At 40.7% G+C, this 23,889-nt stretch overlaps 1 protein-coding gene across 3 annotated transcripts; it reads right to left on the bottom strand.

The window, feature by feature from the left end:
* Positions 1–957: 957 nt before the first annotated feature.
* Positions 958–22,460, bottom strand: foxn2a (forkhead box N2a). Of its 3 annotated transcripts, none has more exons than XM_086093672.1 (6): positions 22,279–22,460; positions 10,470–11,047; positions 7,539–7,663; positions 7,246–7,295; positions 5,719–5,787; positions 958–4,757 (listed from the first exon to the last, which is right to left on the bottom strand). In XM_086093672.1, the coding sequence occupies exons 2-6, from the start codon at positions 11,031–11,033 to the stop codon at positions 4,327–4,329; spliced, it is 1,239 nt and encodes a 412-aa protein (XP_085949798.1). In that variant the 5' UTR covers positions 11,034–11,047; positions 22,279–22,460; the 3' UTR covers positions 958–4,326. The 3 variants fall into 3 exon arrangements, with proteins under 3 accessions (XP_085949798.1, XP_085949799.1, XP_085949800.1); XM_086093673.1 differs by lacking the exon at positions 22,279–22,460 and adding an exon at positions 21,891–22,132; XM_086093674.1 differs by lacking the exon at positions 5,719–5,787.
* Between the last annotated feature and the right edge of the window lie 1,429 nt (positions 22,461–23,889).

The raw sequence follows: 23,889 nt of genomic DNA, 5'->3' as shown, positions 1-23,889 counted from the left end.
ATCATTGAAAGATAATCTAATAATTACATGACCTCATTTTGACGAGAAGTAAAATGGCATGTTGCTAATGCAGCCAACACGGCTCAAATCCTTGATTAATTTCCCCTAATCCATAATACGGTAATCTCTTCATATAGTCACTATATATTAACAGTTTTACAGTTTAAATCTCATCAAATGCTTCACAAGTATTTACATAAAGAAGTGAACATTCTTCACCAACATATGGAGCATCCTTTGCCACGTTTGTACGTGGAAAACTCACACTGCAGCCAGTGGCTCCAGCATTGTCTGGTTGCCTGGCAACTGTCGGCGTGGCGTGGTTGCTAAGGCCATGTGGGAGGGGGGGGGGGAGTGATGCTGCTCTGATTTCCAGCTCAATTGAGGCAGTCAGTAGGGAGAAGCCCCCACCTCCCCACTTCCAGTCCACACACAGGACTCTATTGAACAATAGTGCAGCGCCAATGGGCCCAAGGCTAGTCACACAAGCTCTCGTTCAGGGTCAACACCGTGCTCATCCGTCAGTCCTCTATGACAAATTAACTTAGAGCAAAGTGTGTGTTAAGGACATATGATGATGTAGTCATCTCCGACACGGCCCATGTTAATGTGAGGTGCAATTCTGGCAGCCTACCATGTTGGAAGAGTGAAAAAGACAAGTAGGAAGAAGGGGGCAGTGTGTGGCGGAGGAGTCACACACGTGGTGCTGATCACAGATTGTGCAGTCAAAACACGACTAAAACAGCCAGACTTGCTGGGAAATATTTGCCAGCTGTGACATGCTTATGTGAAAAATGAGAAGGCTGCCACATGAATGGGTAGTTATAGTTGAATAATGGACTATGATTAGCTTATACGAGTGCTAGGGCGTTCACAGCAGGTGGCAACATTGATCAGAAATGTAGCAAGTGTAGACTATTAACACATTGGTGCTGCACCATAATAATCTCACTGTGCTAAGAAGAACAGGTTTTTATTAATAGTTTTGTAATACCATATATAATGCAATTGCATATTCTTTGGCGAAAATAAATCTTATAAACATTTTATCAACAGAGGTTAGCATACAAAAACCAAAAACGTGTGTCGGTCTGAAAGCCATGGCAGACAAACTGATACTGGGCTGGCAGTATTTTTGTTTTCTTTTTTCTTTTTTTAAACCAATGCAACTTAATCATACCCATACAGGAGCTGCAACATTAATTCAGAGAACAACATGACCGATATTCAATAAAAGCTGATAAGCAACAGAGCAACCGGTGTCGTGTCATGTATGGCGTTAAGTCTTGTGGCAGTCCTACATGTTCTGTGTTATTTCACTTAGAGCAACAGAACCTTCCTTTGACAAGTGCTACAGAAAGAATGAGTGAGAACTCTTTATCGGGGAAGGGGAACCTTTTTGCATTCAGGAGCCAATTCAGTGTTTATAATATCCTCTGAGGGCCATATCAAATTATTGAATAAAATGAATCTTAAAAGGGAAGTCAACCCCAAAATATTCTTTATGATAATGTGTTCTATGCGGCCCCACTAGTCAAACAAAGTATTCAGATTCATGCGTTTGTGGAATAGGAGCTGCAATAGGAGAGGCGGCCATTTTGTCACTTGCTGCCAATTGAAAATGCCATCACGGTGCAAAAGGGCTAAGGTAACGACCAATCACAGCTCACCTCTTTTTTGATGCTGAATTATGATTGGCTGTTTCGTGAGCAACTGACTGTGATGTCATTTTCAGTTGACAGAAAGTGGCAAAATGGCCGTCCCTGAGAAATACACAAATACAATTATTAGAATGCCATGTTTAGACTAGTGGGGGCACGTACAACATATTGTAAAAAAAAAAAAAAACTATATATAAAAATACAAAAATAAAATTTAAAAAATGGGGATGACTTTCCCTTAGAAAAAATTTTTTCAACAAATGTTTCTCTGAGGCCTTAATTGCTCTGCGGACTGGATCCCCGCTCCTGCTCAAAAATAAACCGCGGGTCTGCAACTACACAAGCACCCTGAAGACTGCACGGGTCAGTCTGCTCCAATTTCCAGTGACAATCACAATCATTCACAATTTTTGGAAGCATGACTGATGAGTGGCAGTAGTTTTCTGTAGTTAGCTCAAGTTAACATATCTAAACATACACATGAAGACAAACCGTACAATGATTAAATCAGAAACTCTACAGCACAAGAGGGAAATGTGACATTTTGCACCACCCCAGTTGTACATTTTGGCAGCAAAAGAAGGGTTCTGTATGAATGTTGATCAACCTTTTCTATCCAGGCTAACAAAAAGCAAAGAAAATCTGGCAGTCATAGTTAAATTTAAAAAATAAACAAAAATAAAACACCCGCTCAATGGACAATTGGCAAAAATACTTAATTAATATAACACAATTAAAGAGGGAAAATAGGGTGTATTGCTGCAAATTCAAAGCAGAGCAAGACAAAATACTTCTCAAATGAAAAAAAAATGTGCCTCGTCATTCCTTTCAGATGACCAGTGTTTAATGGCGTTCCCACCCGATAAATTAACATTATAAATAAGGTAACGATTCATGAACAATTAATTTGTTCTTCTTTCACAGCAAAATAAGACCAGTGTATGCAAGAATTACTGTACGTCTGCAGCTTATTATGCTGAGCAGATCTAACCATAAAGTGGCCGAAATTAACCAAAGGATTGGTTGCGTCACTACACCGTCCGCTCACATTTCCTGTTAACAAGGTTCCCAAAACCAAGTCATGGCTATCTATAACTATATTGTGGCAACAGGGAAACATAGTGACCATGGCCCCTTGCAGTTTAACATAAGTGGCACAGTAAAATGTTTGGCACTGACAATGCAGGCTATACTTGCAGCCAGCCACACACCGTGGCACTTTTTTTTTTATCATCTGGGATGAGATGCTATTCTCTTTTCCTCATATTGTGAAGTACTTTTGATTTGAAAACCCAAATGTGAAATGTGGCTTGCAACCTCCCATTGAGCCGAAAGTAATCGGCTGACAGTAAACACTGCATTTCACAGCTTGAGGGTTTTTTTGTACTTCCTTATTTTGTTTTAAGGAGGAAGAGCAGCGAGAGGAACACAAGTGGCCGACCGGAAGAGAGGGTCAATCACAAGACCAGCGCACATCTTCGTAAGGATTCCAGTTATGTGCAACCATGACTGTACTGTCATGTTTATCGCGCTTTGAATAATCTCTACTTCAATTCTCTCCCAAATAAGCCAGGCCTTGCACCGGTCTTTGACATGGAATTAACTGCAAACATGTCGCAAGAACCAGTGGTTATTTAACACCCCGTTAACACGGGTCAGTACGCAGTAAATTGAGCAGCATGGCTACTTTTTTCCCCCAATGAGACGAGTAACCCCCTTGTCTCGCCTTCGGTTTGGACTGAAGCAAATGCACACTACAAAAACAAGTAAAAGCTATAGAGGAAATCCTACACACACGCACACACAGTGCAGAGGCAGATGTTCATTTGACGCACGTCTGTGTGCCGTACATGTAAAACACACTGGAGGATGAAAGTGATTGACAGACCAAAACAGCAAAGCGGAGTGGCAAAGTTTGCAAGTAAAATTTGGCAGTGGCAGAGTAAATACTATTCCCCCATTTTGCTTATCCTTACGTTTATGGCATAACAAGACAATAACGCGATTTCATTCAATCGCTTAATTGCAGCTTAACTAGCATCTATGGGGCGGAAAAAGTCACAATATTAAATGATGTGGAAAAGTTAAGGTTGTGGATTCATTATTGCATCTCTCACAAGAGGAGGTGTAGAACACATGTTTTAAAACTGTGCCTTTTTTTTTTTTTACCACAAAATAGGGAAAACTTGTAACACCAGGAGGTTAGATTTTGTCTGTTACAAACATGCATTCATTCGCTTCATACATAGAATCACTTGGAAGAGGATACAAGTTTGAGGAGGAAGCATGCAACGCTTTGAGTTAGAAAAACTTTTCCCATTTTTCAGAGGAAAAAGAACATCTTGAGTCACCATCGTCTAATTCGATGGAAGCCGGCAGGTCATTTTGGATCCAGTTCTCCATAGCCCAGACACCCCCCTTATCCTGTGACTGCCCCCGAGTTGCAAAAGTCTCTTTATGGCTTTGTTCTCCTGTGTGAACAATACTATTGCCATTTGATTCGTTGGACAGAGATATCCCAAACAAACAACGAAAGAGAGGCTCAAAATGGCCAATATACGAGATAAGGAGGAGGCACACTGGGACACACGACTGTGGCGGCGGGTGGGTGGGGGGTATGGGGGGTGAGGGTTCACAGGGTCCGGAGTCTGATGATGGGGTATCTTTATTTCCTGTTAAGTTTTGTGCTCTTGACATTGCGTTTGGAGCCCTCCGTGCAGCTGCGTATACCAGCGAGGTGCAGCAAGGAACCGGCGGCCTCTTTAAGCTCCTCATCCAGCTCTGGCTTGACCTCGCGCTCGCGCCGCGGCCTTTTGCCAGCAGGCCACTTGATGGCGGGTGGCCGGCGCTGCGTTTGGTTGGCGCCTCTCTCATCCCAGAGGTCGGAGTCCTCGTCGCTGTGGAAGCCCTCGCTGCCGGCGCGGCGAGACTGCCTACGGTCGCAGCCTCCTTCATCTAATGAGGACAGGGAGGACGAGGAAGACCGGGAGGAGCAGCGCTGCAGGGCGACGCTGCTGTAGTTGTGGTCCTGCTTTGGATCGCTGCTCACCAGGACTGAGTCGGGTCTGGAGAGGTCCAGTGGGCTGTCAGAATTGCCTGCCGAGAGCAGATGTAGCAAAGAGTGATAAGTACTACATCAAGTGAAAAACAACAGTTTACAGGCAAGATGCTTCGAGTTGACTGAAATATACATTCTAAACAGGAATGTGCATTTGAGTCAAGTTCTTTGATCAGATACGGGGACAGATTGAGCACAATAATGCCGCCCTGGGCAGTGGTGTGATAGTGGAAGGCATCATGGATGTAGCTCAACTTCCCATAGCTGATGCTATGTCCTTCTTTAGACCACAAATTAACTGAGGCCAAAACTGTACCTATGCACGTAGTGCACTCCATTTTACCCAATTAATCAGCAATCGAACAATATTCTGAAAGGGAAAGTCAACCATAAATATTTCTGGACAATAATATGTCATGTGACCTCACTAGTCAAAACATGACATTCTGATTAATATTACATTTGTGGAATATGAATTATGCAGGAAAATCCAGCCGTTTTTATCCATCTCAGGGGGCGGCCATTTTGCCACTTGCTGTTGACTGAAGATGACATCACAGTTGCTCAGGGCTCAGGTAACAACCAATCACATCTCACTCAGGGGTATTTTGCTGCTTAACTCATATTCCATTAACACAATATTAGTCAGAATACCGTATTTAGACTAATGGGGCTGCATAGAACATATTATCATCAATACTTTTTGGGGGGGTTGAGTTCCCCTTTTATGATCAATTATAATTCACATGCCAAATTCTAATAGTATTAATAATATTGATAACAATTAATTAAGTGTTTTCCAAGAAACTGTTATTAGCCATGTACCAAATGTCCTCTAGTTGAATAAACCAAACATGTATACAATTACATTATGAACACAGATGAGGGAGGTGCCCAAATTAATCAGCAGTCAAATAAAATAAAAAAACACTTAAGCAATGGGGTGGATGCTATGTGCGGAGAATGAACAACATGATGGTTGCTGTTGGATTCTCTTACATGGGTCAACGTGGTGCCCTGGGGCAGAGTTTAAGAGCATCATGGCAGTGGCAGCATCAATATCAGACTCTGGAAGAGGAGAGAACATGCAGGGTGGTCAGTCCTAAGGTGTGAGAGTATGACAGCAGGGCTTTTCTGTCACGTAAACATTACTCAAGCCCTGTTTCTACCAAGCATTTAAGTTTGATGTGGTTCGCATCTGTGCCACAAAAGATCTTGATTGATAAGTATGGTACCACTTTTTAGCCCCCCTCTTATCCACATCTAAATCCCCCCCCATATCCACATTTCAGTAATATATATGAACCAGATTACCCATTTTTTACTCAAAGATTATGAAGCCATGGCCCACCTTCCTCTGCCTCTAATTGGCTGGTACCCCCTGCCTTCGCTGATTAGATTGGCTAACTTTAGTGAGGACTAATGAGCCAATCGGAGGCAGAGTAGGGGGCGCCATGCAGAGGAAAATAATCCTTCAAATAGTGTCCTGAGCTGTGATGGTGGCCCGCAGTTTTAGCTCAACAGAAGCGTTTTGCGCTGATACACCTTGGTCACGGTGTGAGTTCAATCCACGGGGTGGGCGCTGCCGGTTACACACTAAACTACATGATCTAGTTAGTAGCTAGGCTGGTAGTTGCTTTTAAAGTACAACAATGGGGACAAATACTTTGGCTTAAAACATTATAGAGGTCTATTAGTGACAGATTCTCACTATTTTTGTTTATTATTTGCTTATTAACAACTACAAGCGGCTCTTGTGAAGTGAAAATTTAGAGTATACCCACTTCTCCAGGGACCACCGCATCATTGCCAACAGCTATACGACACCAAGGAAAACACAAAATGCTGAATGCTCACTGTTAATCTTAGTTTTTTTGTTTATTTACTTTGTTTAATTAATTTGCAGGTTACACTGCAAGGTGTAACACCATTTACATAGCTGATGAAGTCATTGCTATCCCACCTGCCCCGCCTAATGGTGGAACTGCAAGCCATACCACGGTTTAACTGTTCTGAACAGTGTTGCAAAATGAGCTCAAGTGTACTACTTGACGGCTAAGTGACCCAAAAATGCTTATGGAATGGACTGGACAAAACAAAGATTCATCAAAACAAAGCAGAGGATAACTTCATGCCACTGATAGGGAGAATGCATCCCATCTTCTCAGACCTGACAAAGTGTCTAAAAGCCTCATGGCTCACTTCTGGGGCTCTAAATTATTAATGATTACAGCAAGATTGAGTGCTCCACACTCAGCACCAGCGGAGCCTGTTGTCAAGGTTACAAATCTAAGAGGCAGAGAGAGTGAGGAGCTAAAGCCGAGGCATCGAATGGACCACATGAGGCATCAATGACTTGAAAGTAATAAATCAAACTAAGAATTGTGGTGAGGGGGGAGATGCTGGATGTTCTGTGACTGAAATGCACAAAAGCGCCACAATTGTGATACATTCACAAGCGCACTACAACAGAAGCACAAAGCTGTAAAGCATGTGAGCTTGGAAAGACCAAGAGCTGTGCCTCACCTTTAAATGAGCAACCTTGCAGAAAGAGATGGCGAGGGGGTGAGGAGGCACTGCAGGAGAGATACAAAAAAAGAAAAGAAAAAACAAGAACCATAAAGTATCTTACTTGGATTTGAAAAGTGTGCTTAAAGAACTACTAGAACCCATCAAAATGACACCATAAAAAGCATCTTCAATTTCAAAGAACTAAGGCCATTACACTCAAAATGATGTTCTGACTTGATGGCCTGAGAACAATTTCCTGCATCGTCACATCCTGTCACAATTTACTGTGGTGAAAGAAGAAGGGTCACCTGGGCGGGGAGGCGGGTGGTGTACAGAAGGCATGTGCGGCGGGAAAGTGCTGCTTCTTAAGGGCTTGAATCAGGTTGGGGCGGTATTCTGGGTCCACGCACCACAGAGAACCTTTTCCATTGGCCTGTAATGAGAGCATATGTCCATCCATCCTTTATTTGTCTTTGTTTTAATAAATTAAATCCTTCATCATGACAAAGCACTTAATTCCTAAGAGCGCGCCTAAAATATTTAACCTGTGAGTTTTGGAAAGTGTTAAACTATCAAGTCATGCCACAGAGATCTGGTAGATATATGACAGAAAACACTATGTGGAAAAAAATGTTTTCATTGTTCGGCTGCCATCATTTTAAGTAACAACAGCAAACCTCTATCAACACAGACTTCCTTGCTACACATGATTTGTTTATCTGGCTTGTTGCAGTCCATGTTATGAATCATATAGAATAAAAATAATTATTTTAAGGCTAATTGTCCCCCAATAGAAATTGCATTTACTGCACTACCTCATGAAAAACAGAATAAAATAAAGAAAAAGAAAAAAACCTAGATTCATTGCCTCATTTAAACTGCATTTCTCCTGGTGAAGACCACCAATTTAACGAAGTTCCTCCACATGCTGCACAAACCGCCCCAAAATAAACAATGAATCTGTCTGTTGGTGATGTGTGCGGGAGTGTATTAACTGCCACATTATCTGATGGCGGTGTATTGTTGCCCAGTCTGAGGGAGCAAGCGAGGGAGGGTGGAGAATAACCTTGACTCACATTACCAGCCCGTCCCTGATGCAGGAAGAAGGAAATGTCTCCATGGCAACGGAAACCACCAGCCAGTGTCATGTGAAACTGGCGCTGGTCTGTCAGCAGACGAAGTGCTCACACTGTGCACCTGCATGCTGAGTGACTTGCGCTACTCCATGTTGCTACTCGCAGAGTGCTAACGTCCCCCTATCCCCTCCTGTGGTGGAAAAATATCACGGTCTAGCCAGGCACAGTCCTGGCACCCCGGGCTCTACCGGTCACAAGTCCAAACTCATACTGAAGCTCAATATGGAAATCATTGTGTCCCTACCTCTTATACTATCGATCACTGAAATCTTTAAGCAGGCAAAGACTAAATAGTTTGTTTCTCCGGACAGTGATTTTGTCTATTGGAGACCATAGCCCCAGTCGTAAATTGCGGGGTAGGTATGTCAAGCACTCACTCCAATTTCTAATGTAGGTCCTACTTAGCCACGTGATTTAGAATAATAACTAGGCTTTACATGATCAGGATTTTTCATCCGATCGAAAATGATAACCAATCACCAATTCAATCAGAAGATGGAGCAATATATCTATGACACTTTGACATTCACAGTCGACTGCCGCCATTCGACAGGAATAGACTGGCCCGGCCCACAAATAACGAAAAGCCTCATATAATTAATGTCAATTGAAATGCATGAGGGAGGATTACCAAAAAATGCTGATAAACATGAAATATTGGGCAAACGAAGACATTACAGCCCATTACCGATTTTGCATAAAATGCTAGCTAGATAATAATATCGACCTGATCGTTGTCAGGTCTAATATTAACCTTTGTAGACATTGCTGTAATCTAATTTTAATCATTGTAGATAGTTTAGTATAGTATCTTTTGCATTTTGGTCTTCACATCACTTAAGACAACTGTTTTTAAAATCAACCTTTAGCTCATTTGCTCCCAAAAACTTATAAAAATATATATATATTTTTAAATTTGCCACGGTCCCAAAAACGGTTTTTTTAATTATGTTTTTGTTGCCTCTGACCCGAAGGGTTTACACAAAGCAATGGTAGTTATTACAAAAAACGGCCAGCAGGTGGAAGTAGAGTATAAGAGATCAACCAGTACCATGTTGCAAAAAGCTCTTTTCCCCAGTGTTTTCAACAGGTTTGTGAAAAATGATGAAACTTAGCTATATTCTAATGCTAATTGCTGCAAAACAGAAACAGATACAAATATTATTTTTCTTCCTGATGGAAGAAAAGACTCTAATCGGTCTTTTGGTAGGTTCCATGTTTTTACAGCAATAGAACACAATATTGTGTGGGCCTTGCAAAATCAGTCAAAATCCAGTAAAACAGCCGGCAGCGAAGGGGGTTGCTTCAGCAAAAATGGCTGGGAGTGAGTGAGTTAAATATACAGTATGTAGATAGAGAAGAAATGTTTAATATTTGTAAATATACTGATATGCTTTGTACATTTAATTTGTATTATTATAGTGAATACATAACTTTATTGTTTTATTTTTACTTGATCTTGTTTTACATTCTTTCATAGGGATCTTTTACCTTGAGATGACAACGATAAGAAAAGTCTTCCATCCTTCATCAACTCAAATTCTGGGTCTAGAGTTGCATACCTTGCACATACAAAATCCATCTTACTGTGCTTTGTTTGCATTTCCTTTGTAGCTGTGACCTGGATGAAATTCCAGTCTTATCGCAGTAGAGGAGACTGTGCCGCCATTATGTGGCAGACCTACACATTGTCGTCACATGAGCCACGCTATTCAGGGATTTGCTAAATAAATAATTTTGGTGACTGGAAATTTAAATACAACATAATGTAATAAAATCATAGTATAAATGGGCTGCTATTTATATCGCATGTTTTAAGCTATAGTGCTTAAAGCGCTTTACATAGCCTCACATTCACCCATTCACACACCAGTGGTCGGCTGCTGCCATGCATGGCGCTGCCAGGTCCACTGGGAGCAAATCAGGTTTCAGCGTTTTGCTCAGGGACACTTTGACATGGTCATCAGGGAGGAGAATCAAACCCACAACCTCACGGATGGGAGACAACCACTCTACCACTGAGCCACGCCACCCCTAAATGATGCAATAAAACTGAACTGTACTAAGTTGTGTGTAGAATGACGAAGCATCTTAAGAACATACCTTTCCTAAACTCCTTTCGACCTTGCGGAAGCATTTATTCAGGGAGAGATTGTGACGCACTGAGTTCTTCCATCCAGTTGGAGCATTGGAAAAGTAAGGGAAGTGCTCAAGAATCCAGCCATAAATTTCTTTGACAGGTAAAGATTTGCTAGGAGACTGCTCGATGGCCATGTAGATGAGGAGCGAAAACGAAAAAGGGGGTTTGGACTTCAATGAGTCCCGCTCTCTACCCCTGCTGTGCGTTGAGGCTGTGGACGAGGATGAAGTTCCCTGGTTGGAGCCGTAGTCTCCTTCGATGTCAAAAAGGGGGCTGCCACTGGGTTGAGCTTCAGGACCTCCCAACGTGAAGTTCTGAAGCAGGTTCTCATGGAGCCAGTTGAGGTTGGTGAGTTCTTCATCTTCAGTAGCTCCAGTTCGATCCACGCTGGTCGCAAGGGGACTAGAAGCGCACTCCGCCTCGGGCAGTGTTCCAACTCCACAAACTCCTCGGAGCCATGTCCGCTCCTCTTGCATACCCGGAATTTCCGTTTTCTTGTCTGGTGACATCCCAATGATTGGACCCATTAAATCAAAGAGGTCTGTAGAAAAAAAGAAGGTTTATATCAAATAGGTTATACATGATCAGTCAGAAAAACAGTTTTCAATTATGGCAGCATTGTTTGCAATTACTTAAGTTGGAATACTGAACACATTTGTTTTCTCAATATTTCCTTCGAGCCAAGCATATTGTGGTCTTCCTTTAGTGTCTCAACTGTACTTTCCAGGCCTCTCCTCTTCTCCATGCAAGGATGGAGAGCCTCTTAGCTCTCCACCTCTTGACTTTAGCCAAGGACTTTCAATGAGATCCTCTCAAGCAACTGAGCGGACTTAAGGCTCCACTCATTGACGCCCACCTCATTTCAGGCAAGACCCGGCTGCTCGTTATGTGTAAATGAGCATGAAACCCGCCAATGACTGCTGGAATCAAATGACTGCCTCCACCGTACAGCGGAAGGCTCGTTACAGGCTGATCCACATTATGCAAGAATCAAGTCCCAATTTGTCACTTGCAAGATGATCAAAGTGTACATACGGTCCTTGACGAGCTCTGTTCTCTTACAACCTTCAGAAATTTCACAAGCTAATGTAATTACTGTTAAGTACATTAAATGAGAGGATGGCACTTCTTGTTTAGAAGCAACCACCTTTTTTGACTCTGCTCAAAAGCACAATATCAGTATAATGCCTTGGCAAAACTAAGCACACGCGTAGACAATAGACAGTTTCCGTTAAAGTGTTTTGATCAGAGCGCTGCATGTGTAAAAGTCAAAACAGCTGAGAAGGAAGAGATAGGTCTCATTACTTTTCAAAGGAGAGCAGCAAAAAAAAAAAAGATGATCGTGCATAGAAAACTGGTAGGGTTCTGTACCTCCAACATGTTTAAGAACCACTGATTTATACTGATAATATGAGATTTGGCCTGCCCTGAAAATGTTGTTCTTATTGTGCCCTACATTAATATTAACATCTACTGTAAGTTTGAATGCATTCCCCCAACAAATACAAGTAAGCGCATTGTACACTGGTGAGGCCAAGTGTACAAAGAGATTACTCTGTGGCTCAGCTCACAACAAGCTTTAAGTCTTGGGTGTCACCATGACAACCATGCCGTCCTTTCAATTAAGAGCAGAAATCTCACAAACGAGAGTAGGAAAATGAGTAATCCAAGTTGGCTGTCTTCACCATAAGCGGGGTACAGGAAATGCTGCAGCACCTGTGTGGACACCAGATGCCACTGAGTGTGGTTGTGTGATGCATTGAATGTGGACCAACGTAGCCATGTAAGGGGACATATAATCTGTCAGATAGGCGAATCTTTTCATTTATGTGACAAGGCAGGAATTGGGTCAGACTAAAGAGTGTTTGCCCAAAGAACGAGACGGGAGAGGGAGTGTATGCACGCACATGTATGAACATACACACACAAATCAGTTTGTCAATGTCAGCCAGTGAGAACAGGAGGGGAAGGAGAGGGACATTAGTGCATTTACTAAATTACCACTTAACCCTTAATGGGGGTGGAGGAACATATAACAGACAATCCCAATTTTCTTTAGGTTGAGTCATGTTTTATTCGGGCTTTCAGAGTACTTGCAGGGATTTGATACCTCTATCGAGGTTATGGTTTCATGAGCATGGGATTGATTGATTCTATCTGTGCAAATTGCAACTGTTTGCAGTTTGTGATGCATCAACCTGTATTATTTATAAAGACGGGTACACTTCCAAGTATGCTCTTTAGCTTTGATGAGATTGCATCATTTGCTGACCTCATCATTTGTTGTTGGGTTTTCTTGTGTGGTTACATTGAACTAAAAATAATAATAAATACAAAAAATATTTTTTTTTTCTAATATAGTTAATCTTGGGTTATGAATTTAATTTGTTCATTGACTCGTTTTGCAACCCGAAACGTTTACAAATCGAGGTAATGTGTACACTTGAAATTAAGGCAAAGGCAATTCATCTGTTCCAATACTGCATTATTGTACAGTACTTCTTATGTTTACCATGGTTACAGCAAGCCCATGCAGATAGCCAGAAAAATTATATTGCATATTGCATATTTATCAATGCCTAAAGGCGCTTCGCGTAAGTGCACACAAAGTAAACCACAATCATTAGGCACTGCAGCCCCTCCACAGAAGCTAACAATACCTAGGCTAAGTTAACCAGCAATCCAAGCCAGAGTGACTGCCCAGAATCCACCTTTGGCCGTGGCATGTGTCGAGCTTGCTGGTGATAGCCTAGTGTTATAAAGTGATTCTTCTCTTTGAGGTGGAGGTAGACAATGGAGTCTTATGCACTGAAGAGTGCATGGACACATATATTGGAGAAACCAAACAGCCATGAGATGATGATGGCACAACACAAACGGGCTAATGTTTCATGTCATGACTCAGCTGTCTACCTTCACCTCAAAGAGGACCAAAAATGTATCTAATACTGACAGAAAAGATAAATTATTTGAAAGGAGTGAGAGAAGCCTTCTACATGAAGGTGGAAAGACCATATTTAAACAGAGGAGGTGGCTTACGACACCAGCTGTCCCCCACATACAATGCTGTCCTTTCAAACATTGCCAAGAAACTCGATGATTTCGCTTCCGACAAACAACAAACACAGTCCCCCAAGACTGCACAGGTAGCTCCCTACCTTTTTACAACTGAATAGAATATCAATGGGGGAGTTTCCACCCAAAAACTTGCAGACCGGCAAAGGCCTCTCTGCCAGGCATCTTAACGAGTGTTGTTTGCACGATACCATGATGAGACGCACCTCCAATTTGGAGCATAAATAAGATGGGTTTTCCACACCAACTCAGGCTGGTCTGTCCTAACCAAGCATTGATGCATGAACTGACGAAGCCTTCCCGAATAAGAGGCAAAACATCTAAGAGAAATAGAGCAATATAGTTGTGATTGAGCAAATGCCCTGAGGAAGAGGTAGTTTTCCCAAATCATATGTAAATTTTGTACGGGACCTATTTATTCAAAACCCATGTCATTCCTCTATCAAGGTGCCTCTGTATTTAAATAATATTTACTATGTGTTTTATGCATTTGACTAATATTGTTGATGGTCTATGGGGAAAATTAACAAATGAATCAACGTTTTTTTTGTTTGTTTGTTTTTAAGTGATGGAGTGAGAACCTCTCTCTATAAAATCCTGTTCCAATCACAGTGTCATATTGAGCAGATTAGTGATGCTCAGAGTAGTTCTATAGCATGGATGTACCGCAATGTTGTTAACAAAAAAAAAAGTTGTTCTTGTAGAGCCCTCCATTTTGCATCAAAGACTTGGTTCATTAACAATCAGTTCCCCACAATGGCTACTATGTTTATTGTTTAACTGAAGTGAATAATTGGTTATTGAGCAATGTGAAAACATGCTTCCAAGCTATACTGTATTTTTTGCTTCCTTACATCTAGATGAAATTTTTAATCGTGATGAAACTACCTAATTTTAGCGAGTATGATTCTAGGATAATTGGCCTTCAATGAACAGTTTCGCAGGTGAAACTATTAAAGCAAACGTATGCAATACTCTGAGCGCTTGTTTGTTAACTACGTTTAGTCCAGCATCCAGAATTTCATATCCTTTACTATCAGCAGCTCCCGTAAATCCTGTACCCTTTTCAACTTTTTATTTTTCATCACCTCAGGGTGAACCACAACTCTTACAAAAACTGAAGAACAAGATACAGTATTTGATACAACACGGAATGTCAGGAGGGGCACAAGAACTGTCCATTTAGGCTATGAGGAAATCTCTACTCTGGAGACTGAAAAAAGAAAACATCTTGACATGAGGTTTCTACTCTGAATTGATTTTCAAATTTAGAGGATACCAAGCACAAAGACTATGAGGAAGATAACATTCACTCCTCCGAACAACATTTCCGACAAAGAAGCTGAGTTTCTCGGCTGCATAACCATCACATTATTAACTAAACTAATGAGGCTGAGGCCTGAGGATACATATAGAAATCCCAGAATAGACTCTAAAATTAAAGGAACTGGACCTATAAAGTTGATCATTCTGCTTGCAGATCAACAGTGATGCCCTGATTGAGACTGCTCTTTCTAGTGCCATAATTGTGTTACCCAAAACATTCCACTGACAGACATTAAGGTGACTACATAACCCAGGCGTGGCATGACAATTGTGACTGCATTCTGTGGACATCTGTTTCACTGAAGCCTGAAGTTATTTTGTCTTCATCTCATTAAAAACACGCCATAAATGAGAAGGCTCTGTACACATGTTCCAGGTTTGTTGCTTGGAGAGGAAAATAAGTCATGGCCTTGCTAAAAAGTCAGATCACTGGTTAAACCTGAAGCACAAGAAGGCTCCAGCACTTTGCCACTTTTACTTTATTTGGCTGTGTGTCTGCTTGTGCTGCTCCTCGATTACACAGTGACGGACGAAAATTAATTTCCGTTAGATTTCTTTCTTCTTCTTTTTTAAGGTTTTGTCATTCATCAGTGATGGACTGACAGAATGACCAATGACCGCAGCATAAAACCTCCAAGATGGGCCCCGAGTGCTTGAGAAAGCTTGGTCCATCCAAGAGGACTGTCATTTGAATATGAGCAGAAGTAAGGTAAATGGGCAGTGAGAAAAAGTCTCAACCATGTCTCAACCATTGTTTTAACACTTTTGCAGCTGGTCAATTACCCCTGCATTTGTCATGACTGCACTTCACTCTACAAACGCTTCAGATAAGGCAAGAATCCAATGATTAATGTTATAAGAGTGGAGCCAATGAGATGGACCTGCCAGTTGACTGCAGCTCATCGTTGAAAATACACCAAAGCTGGAATGGCGCTGACCTGATGGCTCATCTGCAAGTTAAAATAACCCTGCGCGCCATGAGCCGCATCATATTCATGTGCAAACAGGCAGGGACAAACAGCAGGTGCCAAGGCAATTTTTCCCCCTTTCAAACTGCTCTTTTATCCTGTTAAGCACTTAGCCGATTCAAAAATGACACAAAGACACACAGATAGCTGTAAGTGGCAGATCAAGCCATTAATGTGTCACATAGGTACAGCAGAATGTAAACGTGAGACCAAGACCGCGTCAGCGATGATCTCAGGCAGCGGATCTGACTTTCAGGAATCAGTTGCCACGGCAGCCTGTGTGGCGAGGGAAGCGGTTGCGCTCATGTCTGTGCATGAAGAGAGAGCTGATGTGGGGAGATCAATACAGGCGGAAACTGCTGAGGCCAGCAGTCTAGTGCTGTTCTCCACAAAACCTGTCTGACAAAGAGGGGCGGGAAAGGCAGCAGCCAACCTGGATTACATAGTGCTATGACTAAGTTCCATTGAGTGCATACATACCGTAACTTATAGTTGCTCATTATACCCAACATAGGATTTGGAGGAAATACACAATTTCAGAACAGAGGTTTAAGTTTATGCACTGTTGAACCACACCCTGCTCACAGCCACTAACTAAACCAGTTGACACAAACCAGTTACACTTCTTAGTACACAAAGGTGTGTCGCAAAACCCCAATGGCTGTTATTTGAACCCTCTGTGATGTTTCTGACTATGCTACGAATCAAACCCTGAATTAGACGAAGGGAAAGTTGGTATACAAGTCATGCTGCTACGTGTGCATTAAAACAATCAATATGAGGGCTATAATTTAATATTTAAAAAAAAAAAAACTACTAAATGGACAAAAGCATTCTACTTTTACAAGAGTAGAGTGAAATCGTACAAATAAGCTTTTTTTTTTTTTGGTGCTCTTGTTACGTTTTAAATCTCTCAGTATTCACCTCACAGTTGCAGACAACCAGGAGGGAAGGAAACACCTCCTGCCTGTTGAGGAAGTCCATTTTCAAAGAGCACTCACAGTTAGGCCAGCTCTACACCAAAAGAGTGAACTAGCGCAACAAGAGGCCAAACGTTTACACAATGGTAGCAAACACCCAAGACTGTAAATGACACACAGGCAAATAAAAGTAAGACAGGAAAGATTGAGTTGGGCACAGACGTTGACTTTATAGTTTCAAACTGCACTTTGACTCTAATCAGAGGTTAGTTTTCCAAAGTACAGACCAGCCTCCCAGCAAACACTGAAACCTTATCTCGAGGGTCATGCGCCTGTCTCGTCTAGAAACCCTCCTCCCACTACAAACACATATACTTCCAAATACCACAAACAGCAAGCATTCCTATACTATTTTCTGTTAGGCTGTTGTCAGTTCAAGTGCATATCCGTCTAAAAATGTAACGTTCATACAGACATGTTTACTGTCTATGCTTACAGGTTTGCATGTTTTGGTTTAAAGAACTAACATAAAGGTAACTGCAAGCTTTATTAACCAGGCTTGTATAATGAAAATAATAACTGTTGATGTGGCAGTTAAGCACAACACGCAACTTATCTTGAGCTCCATTTACCTCTGTCAAAACAATAGATGAATGTAAAATGTGAATGTGAAATACGATAAATGTACAGTATATTGTTCTTTTTTTATATGGATTGTAAATATTTACAGATTTTTGCAAATATGACACCATTGACGACCGTTTACCAGTCCTGTTCCATTATTTTTTTTTGTATTTTTCTAACACGCAGTTCATCCCCAGACATGCTAGAAGAAGCACACCACTTGCACAAAAGCGCCCAACTGGGTACAGTCGTAGCGCTGTCAATTAAATAAACCCTGTTAATTATGCCAGGGGTGATGAGACAAAGGCCCATTGTGTTTCCCCTCTTCCCTACTACTCAATCAAGGAAACAGTCACATCACTACCGTCAGTGAGGCGTGTACTAATCAGCAGCGTCTTGCGTCCACCAGTCAGAAAGAAGCGAGCGTGGAGGAGTGGGAGGTGCTATCCACAGGCAAGTTATATGTAAGCAATCAGATTTTAATGCTTTGACAGTACAGCATTCTCTAGGCTGGACCTTGTCTAACACCGCATTCAGCTCGCAAAGTGTCTTACAGAGATGATATTGTTGAATGATCCAACATTACAGCACTCTTCGACATTAAAATATTGAAGTTCAATTAAGACGCATCGTTGTTAACTAGAATATTGCTTCTAAAATGAAATGTCAAGCATCATTTGTTCTGGGATTATCTTCAAACTGTTCAGATTGAAGCAATGGAAATTGAAAACGGTCATCATAAAAACATAGTTATCACTTGTACTGCGCATGCAAGTTACCAATAAGTTAAGTAAGGTTTATATATATATATAAATAACATTTTAGAGCTGCTCATTAATAATAATCGATCAATTTGTCACTTATGTTTTTATTAATTGATATATATCAGATAAAAAAAACATTATATACAAATGTACATCACTTTATTGTACGAAAACAGGACATTACCTCAAATTGACACATTTTATGATTCAGTTACTGGTTTTTGGAATGTACCGTTTTCGGTCAAGACAGACAATGATAAAAATTTATGGGGGAAAAACGATCTACAGCAAAGACAGCACAGCCACGGATTCTGTTATTGTGATGTTAAAAGGAAAGATAGCCAGGTGAACTGATACTTGCGCTACTGTCAGACTTCAGAAATTGCGGCGCAACTGGGTGAGTTCAGTGTTTAACATGCACCACAAGTCACAACACCAGACTTGTCATTTGAGGAACGACAGTCTTGATTGTAACGTAGAGAACATTAAGTACAGTATGTTGTATGAATCACATACTATAGAAGCAGTAAGAAAACACTTTTTTTATATTGTCATATGAAGGTCAAGTAGATATTCAAAACCTACGGCGTTTTCAAATTCAGCATTTCCAATACAATTCTGTAGCAGACAAGATCATGATGAGGCAGTAATTGTGATTTAAATTTGTAAATAATAAGAATACACAAAATGAGCATGCCTTTAAGTGTCTGAAACATTAAATTATTTCACTTACGCCTTTCAAACCCAAAATTGTCATCAATTCATTCAATGTCAAGTAGTCATCGCAAATTATGGTGTATTCAGAAACAATTTAAGAACTGAGGTGATTTCTTATAATTCTATATTAAAATACACTATAGACTGGGTTAAGTAATCAGAATGAAAAGTATCTGCTTTTGTAACAAATCTAAAACTCTAGTCAGTCACACGCCTACAAAGCACAAGGTGGATTTTAGAGGACGCAACCTTCCATTTACTTTGGGTCAGAGTACACAATACTGTGATAAGACTGATTACATGGCCAAGCCACCATTTTGAACTGCGGTTCCTGTGCCACTTTAGCCAAATACAGAGTTTAGAGTTAGAGTTGGTTATTTCCCCAATTGCTATATTTGATACACTGAGCATGGTATGCTGATTGTGCAGAAAGTGAGCCCATATGTACATACTGCTACATACCTCTACGTAACAGTTGGAAAATTGAGTCCAGTTGGTCACATTTCTGTTAGCACACATCCCCTGAAGGGCATCTGTATCGCTAATAGAGTGAAGTAGAACAACAGTTAGGAAGTTTGAAACCAATACGTATTCAAAGTTGTTAAAATGAAGTGCGGTTTTCACAAGGGTTACAGAGGAGATATGTTTGTTACCGCTGAATTGAGTACAGTGTTTGTTAGAGTAAAATAGCCCCAACAATGGGTGCTCTGTAATAGCACAGTCTAAACACAAATACAGAACGTGACTGTCCATAATCCAATCCAATTCAGCTGGAAATCAGTACGGTCTGGACTTTGCCCTAATCTAATGAACTGCATTCAGCAAGTGGACCCATACCCCAACCTAGTCCATTAAGCCACACTAGCAAACAAAAATGGCTCAGTTGGGTCCTCCATTTTGGTCAAAATGTAATATGTCAACAACTTCTTGCTTGAATGACTGGTCATGACATCATGGTAGCCAACCTGACTTTTTCAGCCTGTGTCATTTTATTTCTCAGACACTTAATGACCCTACTAAAAATAACATTGCCATTATGTCAGTACCGACTAAAATGTACTGATGGGCAAGCAGCGTGGTTCATTGAATTGGAGGACTGAGGGCAGCTGCAATCAAAATATCTGTTGTGTACTAGTGTCAGCTACTTGATCTGTATAAGGAAATTAAAAAAACATTTTAAATAATTGTATTCAATTGTCACATTAACAAATTGCATGATGTAAGAGCCCTCCCGAGGTCATAAATAGACAATCATAGCCTTCAATAATACGGACACATTTAAATTGTTTGGTTACATCCGCAGCTCGCTCCGATTTCAGTCACAGAGTATGAAATTGACTACAAATTTATTTTTGCCGCAACTAATATTCCAGAGTGTAAACCGAAAGTCGAACAACCAACTATGCTAGCATAATAAAACAATTAATATCGTCAAACTCCCACACTGTCATGTTAGCAGGGTAACCCCTTATTTTTATTCATTTGAGGAGATATAGCAATAGTTTTGTCGTTGCTGTATTTACACATAAATTGTGTGTTCTTTGATGAACTCATTAAAATGTATGGTAAATATAAAAGACATAAAACTTCAAAAGTAAACAAAAAAATGTAACAGTGTTTTCTGCTTCTAATAAATTACAGTACTGTACACAATATGAAGTGAATTAAATCCTCCATTCGGCTTTTCATTTTGAAAAAGCAGATTGCCATTACGTTATCAAATCTCATTTTACATTTGAGTACTCATAAAATAAATAAAGCACATGACATTAACAAATGAACATCACTTTTAATATTCATGTTTCAAGCTTACCAAATGTTAGCAGGTTTGTATTTCCGCCCTGTTAGTCTTAAATCAAACACCAATTAGTCATTTAACTGTTGATGATTATCATGAGCAAATGACTGTAGAACATCAATGTGCTGTCAACATCAAACTCAACCTAAAGTTGTGGTGCCAGCTTTTATTTTTGTTTCTATTTAAGTATTTTAACTCAAAGAAACCATTCCAACTACTGTGGTCTCTTACTTAAAAAATATATATATGTATTTTCCTCTTAATGTTACATGGCTTCACCGATATTAAATCCATTTAGTATCAGCAAAAACAACATTGCGGAGTCCTATTTATAGTAACGAATGTCAGTAAAGTTTGCAGGCTCTTGGCTATTCTGGGGGGCAAGAGTATTAACCCTGCCAAGGTCTCTGTATGTACATAAAGACATTGAATACATGCAAAGACTACAAACAACAATGAAGACAACAGATGGTTCTGGCCATAGAAACGCTGGCTACAAAGTAATGGCAGATTGATAACATCTGCTTTTTTGTCCATTCACCTTTATCTCTGTTTGATTTGCATTCTATTTATCACAAGGTCTTAACAAATGTCCAAACAGGCCTGAGTAAATTAACCTGAACATTGGAGAAAACATGTGTTGCAAACACACAAATACTGCAGTAAGGAAATGTATGATGGTTCAAGCTAGTACAGACGCAGTAATGCTAAGTAGACTATTTTGAAACTGTAACATTTGATGGCATGTTTGACTGGCAATACAAACATAATTTCTGCATTGAGATATTGTTTGTAAAAAAAAAAAAAAAAAACTCAGCATGTGGGGCAATCTTGTGATAACCTATTACATCATGTGCTCAGTCAATGTGATCACAATCTGTGGTCTTGTCGAAATTTACCGTTCCGTGTTTTCATGTATAGATTACACAGAGAAAAACATGAACATGATCATTACTGTCAACTTGATTCGCCGTGAGTTTAACGGCAGTTGCAAAAATGAACAGCTTGATGAATCACCACCACACACACAGTCACACACAACGTGGTATATGAAGTTACGCGCAGTGACGTGTACTATTGCACAATACTTCCCGACAAACCGGACTCGTTACCGGGTAACTTATCACCGCTTAACAATCATTTGGGCAGTTTTACCAGGACTGAATCCGTTGAGTTATATACGTTAGCTCACCCAATACAGCAGACACCAAGCGAAGTAGCCTTAGCAGCCGCTCGGTAGGTCAGTGAGGGTAAATCCAACGCTAGCGTTAGCATTGTACAACTTTCAGCACTGTATCGATTTCATATCGATAAACGTGACACAGCCAAGAATAACCAGCGGTATGTGCTTAGAATAAAAGGCTGGGCACATGAATATTCGAGCTTGCAAAACAGAGGGGAAGTAACGTTAGCTAGCTGCCACATGCTGTCGCTTATTGTGCCATGCTGGCCGCTCTGAGCAAAGTCACTTGACCACGTTTACTTTTAGCTTGTTCCGAAACACGCCTCGCAAACATGATCCAAACGCACGCGGACTTAAAACAAGGGCGAGAAAAGGGGGAGGAGGGTAGAATACTCACAATCATGTACGGCGTGTCTCGGCGCGGTTTAAAGACACGACAGTACGCAGTTTATTCGGACGTCTGCCTCGCACAATGTCAGAGATCAGATCAGCAGCTGCTTCCTCCATGCACGCAGCGCGCGGATCACACAGCGCGAGCGCACAGCAACGCTACCAAACCCCTAGCCGTCGTCATGGCAACACAGCCACTCCAGCCAATCACAGCCCCTCCCCTCCTATCTCCCCTGGCAACTGCCGCAGCGAAGGGGCTCCACGAGCGCGCACGCGATCCTATTTTGCATCGCCAAATGGGCTTTCACTTTTTTTGTCATCTCACTCTAAGCATAGCAAAATACATTTAAACATAGAGATATATTTAGTCTTTTAATACTTCACTACTGACAGTGACGTAGACGCCGGAAGTGTTGTTAGAGGGCGTTTAAACTGAATGTTGTTTAGACTATACACAAACACCTCGGGGCGGGGAGAGGATGTGTCACCACACCCACCACCGTGGACCCTCAGCAGGGCCCCACCTTAAGTAAACCGTGATACTCAGGAGCTAACCAGACCAGCAAATAATGATCACATGCTGCGTGATACATAAAAAAATAAAATAAAAATAAAAATCTTTCTGCCAAGGTTCATCTAATATGTTGGGGGTATTTTAGCCAGATGTGATTCTAAGCGTAGATTATGAAAATGAGTTGTAATACATTTTTGACTGACAGTGTGTTGTATAATGCATTGATTCTCAACTGGTGGGTTAGAAACCAGCAGTTTGGTTGTGGACACATTCAGGCTCAAAATGGCATGCTTGTACATCCCATGATGGACTTGTATTTTTTTAATTTTTTTTAAGCAATTGTTTTTGACAGGCATGTGTCCCAATCTCATTGTATATTGCTGGCATCGGCCTAAACCTCTTTAAGTCACAATTTGGTCAAATTAATATTTTTTTCAAAAATCTATACTATTGATAATTTCACACATGTGAATGTTATTTATTTATTTATTTGTTTATTTATTTTACAAATTATTGACCGATCTAAAGCATTGAAAATAGCTAACTCCCTTTGAGGATGCAATGTTAATGGTTGAATAAACATGACGTTTTTGGGGTCTCCTGAAAAGTGACGATTTTGGAGGTACAAGGTTTCGGCCCGACACCAGCAATATGCAGTCCATCATGGCCCTCCTCCTGCTCAACCTTTTGGAAGTTAAATGTTTACTTTTGTGGCCTTACTTTGGGAAACGTTGATGTTTAATTTTACTTTCTTCAGTTTCATTTATACTGTTATGCAGTCCTCCTCAAATTGGAAATGAACTTTAAACGTGATTGCATGACACTTCCCACACAAATTCATCTTATTGTGTTCTACAGAAAAGTCTGCTGGAGAATTGAAGTTTGCGCTATGGAGGCCCTATTATAAACCTCCAAAATTACGCAATTTAACTAATTCACTGCCATTGACGGGTATAGACGTAAAAAAATAATTTGAAATATTTCTATTAGTTTAAAAATTGTTCCCACTTTTGTTAACAAAAGTATGAAAACCTAGAAAAAAATATATTGTACATTTAGAACAGATAGAAAATGTGTGATTAATCGTGAGTTAACTATTGAAGT

Source organism: Leptonotus elevatus, chromosome 13, assembly GCF_054856555.1.
Source record: "Leptonotus elevatus isolate MCC_2025b chromosome 13, RoL_Lele_1.0, whole genome shotgun sequence".
In the NCBI taxonomy this organism is placed as follows: Eukaryota; Metazoa; Chordata; class Actinopteri; order Syngnathiformes; family Syngnathidae; genus Leptonotus; species Leptonotus elevatus.
The sequence above is the reverse complement of the archived record's forward strand: the minus strand, read 5'-3'. Positions and strand labels throughout refer to the sequence as shown.

Coding starts and splice junctions, on each gene's coding strand:
- foxn2a (XM_086093672.1), bottom strand. CDS start 11,033: ATGGGTCCAATCATTGGGATGTCACCAGACAAGAAAACGGAAATTCCG. Junction 5,788..7,245: donor GCAAGGTTGCTCATTTAAAG/GTGAGGCACAGC, acceptor CTCCTCTTCCAG/AGTCTGATATTGATGCTGCC. Junction 4,758..5,718: donor AGGGCACCACGTTGACCCAT/GTAAGAGAATCC, acceptor TGCTCTCGGCAG/GCAATTCTGACAGCCCACTG.